This window comes from Mandrillus leucophaeus, unplaced genomic scaffold (assembly GCF_000951045.1).
Source record: "Mandrillus leucophaeus isolate KB7577 unplaced genomic scaffold, Mleu.le_1.0 Scaffold1265, whole genome shotgun sequence".
NCBI classification, from domain to species: Eukaryota; Metazoa; Chordata; class Mammalia; order Primates; family Cercopithecidae; genus Mandrillus; species Mandrillus leucophaeus.
Window position 1 is genome coordinate 110,224 of NW_012101043.1, and position 5,292 is coordinate 115,515.

At 36.2% G+C, this 5,292-nt stretch overlaps 1 protein-coding gene across 1 annotated transcript; it reads left to right on the forward strand.

The window, feature by feature from the left end:
* Positions 1-1,181: 1,181 nt before the first annotated feature.
* On the forward strand, positions 1,182-3,429 carry LOC105533583 (olfactory receptor 10R2-like). The gene has a single exon (XM_011972053.1). It carries the CDS (start codon positions 1,182-1,184, stop codon positions 2,121-2,123), a length of 942 nt encoding a protein of 313 aa, XP_011827443.1. The 3' UTR covers positions 2,124-3,429.
* Positions 3,430-5,292: the final 1,863 nt, after the last annotated feature.

Genomic DNA, 5,292 nt, shown 5'->3' on the forward strand with positions numbered 1-5,292 from the left:
AAATTTAGAGACAGTTCCTTGTAATGACAGCCTTTTGGGCCTCCAAGTCAGGTACATCAAGGATAGGACATAAAACAATGGGCAACAAGTGAATGCTGAAGCAAAACTAAATGATTCTAGCCATGTCTTTTCTGTAAGGAGAAATGAGCTCTATAATCCTGTAAGAGTTCCTAGAGTAATCAAAAAGCCAGTCCTAAAACAATAGCAATAGTTCAAAACCAATTTATTTGTAACAAATGAATGCAGAAAAATTGGTTATATAATTAGTTGTAAAAGGGAACTGTGCTCTTTAAGTAACACAAAGATCAATGGATGTTTCTCTAGATGGAGAAGGTATTAAAAACTGGTGTAGAAAGGTGAATTATCAGACATTGGTGCCATTGCTTGTTCATGCTATCCCTTATTGACATATGTATCAGTCACCAGGATAAAAATGTGACCGTTGAAAATAATAATTAATATAGACAAAGGATTTTATAACATTAGATTACAAGAATCCTCTCTAGTCTGCAGGGAATATATTCCAAGACTCCAGTGGATGTCTGAAACTGAATAGTACTGAACCCTAAATATACTATGAATTTTTTCTATAATACATGCCCATGATAAAGCTTAATTTATAAATTAGGAATAACAGGATATTAACAACAATAACTAATAATAAAATAGATCAACAATAACATTACATCAGCATCACTACTCTTGCACTTTGGAGCCATTATTAAGGAAAATAAAGGTTACTTGAGCACAAGCTTGGTGATACCATGACAGTTGATCTGATAACTGGATGGCTTCTGAGTGACTAATAAGTAATAGCATATACAGTCTGGATACACTGCACTAAGGGATGATTCTTGTCCTGCCAGGAAGGAGCAAGACAGTCTCCAAGTAGGGGACCTAACAGATAGGCTTTTTTGAGCAAATAACTGTACCCTTCACGTGTACATTTGTCACCAGATTCACTGCTAAAATCAACAGCAGAAAAATAGCAGTTTGAGTGCATATCAATTTAGAAGAACTTCTGGTTAAATTTACAATTCTTTTTTCTCTCCCATGCTTGTTGTTTCTCATTCAAACAAGACTGGCTTAGCTACTTTATAAGGGTAAGTCTTCCTGAATTTTAAGTTCCAAAGATCTCTGGACCTGATCATATTGACTTTATTCTGTGGGATCAACTCTTCATGGCCAATTCCTCCTCTATCACTGAGTTCTTACTGCTGGGCTTCTCCAGCTTTGGGGAATTGCAGCTTGTCCTCTTTGCGGTCTTTCTCTGCCTCTATTTGATTATCTTGAGTGGAAACATCATCATCATCTCGGTCATTCATCTGGATCACAGCCTCCACACACCCATGTACTTCTTTCTAGGTATTCTTTCTATCTCGGAAATCTTCTACACAATTGTTATTCTGCCCAAGATGCTTATCAACTTATTCTCTGTACTCAGGACACTCTCCTTTGTGAGTTGTGCCACCCAGATGTTCTTCTTCCTTGGTTTTGCTGTCACTAACTGTCTGCTTCTGGGAGTGATGGGTTATGATCGTTATGCTGCCATCTGCCAGCCTTTGCAATATGCTGTTCTCATGAGCTGGAGAGTATGTGGACAACTGGTAGCAACTTGTATTATTAGTGGTTTCCTAATATCTCTGATGGGAACAACTTTGGTCTTTAGCCTCCCTTTCTGTGGCTCCAACAAGGTCAACCACTACTTTTGTGATATTTCACCAGTTATCCGTCTTGCCTGTGCTGACAGCTACATCAATGAGCTGGTCATCTTCATCTTCGGGGTCTTGGTGCTTATTGTGCCCTTGATATTTATCTGCATTTCTTATGGCTTCATTGTCCATACCATTCTGAAGATCCCATCAGCTGAAGGCAAACAAAAAGCGTTCTCCACCTGTGCGTCCCATCTCATTGTAGTCATTGTCCATTATGGTTGTGCTTCCTTTGTCTACTTGCGACCCTCAGCCAAATATACTTCGGGCAAAGATAGGCTGGTGACAGTAACCTATACCATCATCACCCCACTGTTGAACCCCATGGTATACAGCCTCAGGAACAAAGATGTGCAGCTGGCTATTCGGAAACTGATTGGAAAGCCTGGATTTTCTCTTAAGACACTATAATCAGAATACTTTCCAACATTATGGACACCATTAGACCAATTGTGTCACGATTATTTAAATCATGAGATTATCTAGTCTATTTATCTAACTGTGAGGCCTTGAATTGTTTGACATTTGGGGCCTACATGTTCTATGTAAAGCAGAGATAGCAATATTTTCTTCCTGGAGTCATTGTAATTAAGAGAGATTACAAAATATCTGGCAATAGAGTATAACTCTCCTCCTCTTTCCGTTCTTCCTCTGGATTTAAAGTCCTCAAAAAGGTCTTAACAGCCATCATTTTTTGCCCTATATTTGTCTTGTTTGACCAAAATGTCTGATTGCACTCTGTTTAAGGTTATGTCCAGCTTAAAATGAGGAGTCCAGGCCTGAAGGTGGCTTAGATCTAGTGGTATGACATGGCAGGCAAAACTGTACCATATGGGTAATTAGATGATTTAAAACTGCACACTGGTTAGGTCATGACTGAAGCTTTGACTCTTCTCTGAGTCTAAATTCTAATATATGGAAAGTAGGGATAATGTAATTTTCCTGTTCTACGTCGTGGGGATTTTATTTGTATCTTATAAACAGTATAAAAGAAAGTGTAAAAGCAGTGCAAAATGTTAAACTACATACAATGTAGAACCCATATCAAGCAAGTTTTGCATAACTGAGAGGATTTTATTTCTTTCAAGTTCTTCAAAACAGGTATTTTGGAATGGCTTTTCTGACTGCTCCTTTGAACCACTTCTTACATAACATAGAAGTTATGCTACGTAACATAGAAGTTATGCTACATAATGGAATGGAAAATAATATTCAACCATTCTGTCCCATCTCGGGCTAAAGGTATCTACATGGCTTTTCACACTGAATTTATTAGGAAGAGGAAGCTACTCAATTTCAAATTTATCAAGTGAGTATATAAGATTTGAGAGAGAAGTACTTTGATGATCATCTGGTCCGATCTCTGACCTGTACAGAAATTTCTTCAACGGTATCTGTAAAGTAAACCCTTCTCCACTGATTGGGCATCAATGACCTTACAAAATGTATGTTCCCATTGCACTCAGCTCTTACTATTATTCCCTCTCATTTCAGCTGATGTTTGCCTCTGCTTTTCACACATTCTATCTCTTGTGTCATACGGTAAGTTGAGTCCTGATTCCCAGATGTTTGAGACAGTTATGATGACAATCTGAACGTTTTCCATAACTTATGTGGCCTGAATTTCAGATGCCTCACTATCCTGGGTGCAGTTCTCTAGCTATGCTGTAGATTATCAGTTTTCTTGTAAAAGAATAATGAATAAAACTGAAGTTCATATTTCATGTGCAGCCTCTTTTTTCTGGGGTATAATATAACTGTATTCTTTCCTGTTAATCTTATTTAGATTTTCAAATTAAAATGTGTCAAATCACAAATAATGTTTTCTTATATTTAAAAACTATAACCTCTGTTCCTATTTTTATCTCCCTTTTCCAGTTTTTGGCCTAAATATTTTTATTTATTTTCATTTTACTTCATTTCATTTTCATTGTTAGATAATTAAGGCATTTCAAGTACAACATTGGTTATTGCCATTGTTTTCTTCTGTTCTTTTTTTTTTTTTTTTCCAGTGGGTTTATATTTCTCACTTATTGACCAAATGTTATTTAGGAATAGAGTATTTATGTATTATAGTTATACTCGTGCTGATATTTAAATAACTTCTGTTATTTATTTCTAGTTTAGTTTTGTGTTGTGGGAGAATGTGATTGACAGTTCTATTTTTACAAATTATTATGTTTTATTAATGGTTTCTTATGAATTATGCTCAGTGAAGCACACTCATTTAAGATAAAATTTTGGTATGGGTAGATGTTATATTTATTTTATGAATTAAATTTAATTAAACTATTTTAATACACTATATTGTTATTGGTGTGTATATGACCTGTCATGGTTTCATAGTGCTGAATTAAAATGCTTCACTGCATTTTAGAGCTTATTAGAGTTTTATTACACTTCTAACAACATTGATGTTGAATTTTATTGTGAAATCTTTTATTACATACCAAATAAACCTCTTGGGATTTAACATGTATTTCTACCTATAAATGCACTAAAATAATAACAGGTGTATTAAAAAATACATATAAGCCATCATCAAGAAGGTAAACAGGAGAGAACAACACAGGGGAGACATCAAAACAATTATAGAAGCAAAAATAAAAAGGACAATTGACATGGTTGTATGAGGAAAAGAGAAAGTTGAAAACACACCTGCAAAACGGGGAAGCCAACCAGTTCACAACGCCTAACTGTATCTGGACATTCTTGTCACAACTGGGTCACCCAGATGATATTGGAAAGAGTAAGATTGGTTTAATATCTGAATAAGGAACTCAAATTCTCCATCAGTGCTTCTCAAATCATCTGCAGTAAAGAACCAGTTTCTTTTTACATTTCATAGAAGGCCAATACTTCAGTAAGATACGATAAAAATCAACTACTAGAAAAAAGAAATGAAAAGCATCTGAGCTATTCTATACTCTGTTCCAAAAAATGTGTCTGATTGTGTGCTTGTATGTCTCAGTAATATCAAATTTTATAATAGTTGGTTACCACTGGTAAGTAACAAAAATGTAATGTAGTTTCTATACCTGTCTCATTACAAGCCAATAACAACAAGCTCATAGATCAGCACTAGACCGCCGACTCCCACTGGAGTAACATCGCTTTGTATCTGTTGCATGCCAGGTTAACATTGGAGGTTAACTTTCATGGCAGTTAAACTAAGGAATTCTGATTTCAAACACTTGGTAGAACAGAGGCAAATGTAAGGGGCTGTACTTCGAGCAGAGGATTAAATGTGAGTGGTTTCATACTATGAGGCACCACCAGCCTCTTTCCCAACACTCAAACCCCAGATTGACAGCCAGTCTTACACCTTTCACTTAGGTAGTAGGAGTGTTTCTTTCTGGAGAAGGTAATGAGAAGTTAGGAGTAATTTCAACAAAATGAACAGCATTGCTTTGCCTGACTTCTGCATAGGAGCCCACCAGTTCACAAGGTCTACCCATGTGTAGAGAGCTTCAAACAGGCTTTTCAGTGCTGTGGTCTGGAATATATTTGAACATCCAAGAGTTATCAGACATTTGAAGAAGGCTTTAACATGAAACACAGATACCTAAAGATAAGAGAG

Bases quoted from the DNA above. Each gene is read 5' to 3' on its own strand.
- LOC105533583 (XM_011972053.1), top strand. From the start codon at position 1,182: ATGGCCAATTCCTCCTCTATCACTGAGTTCTTACTGCTGGGCTTCTCC.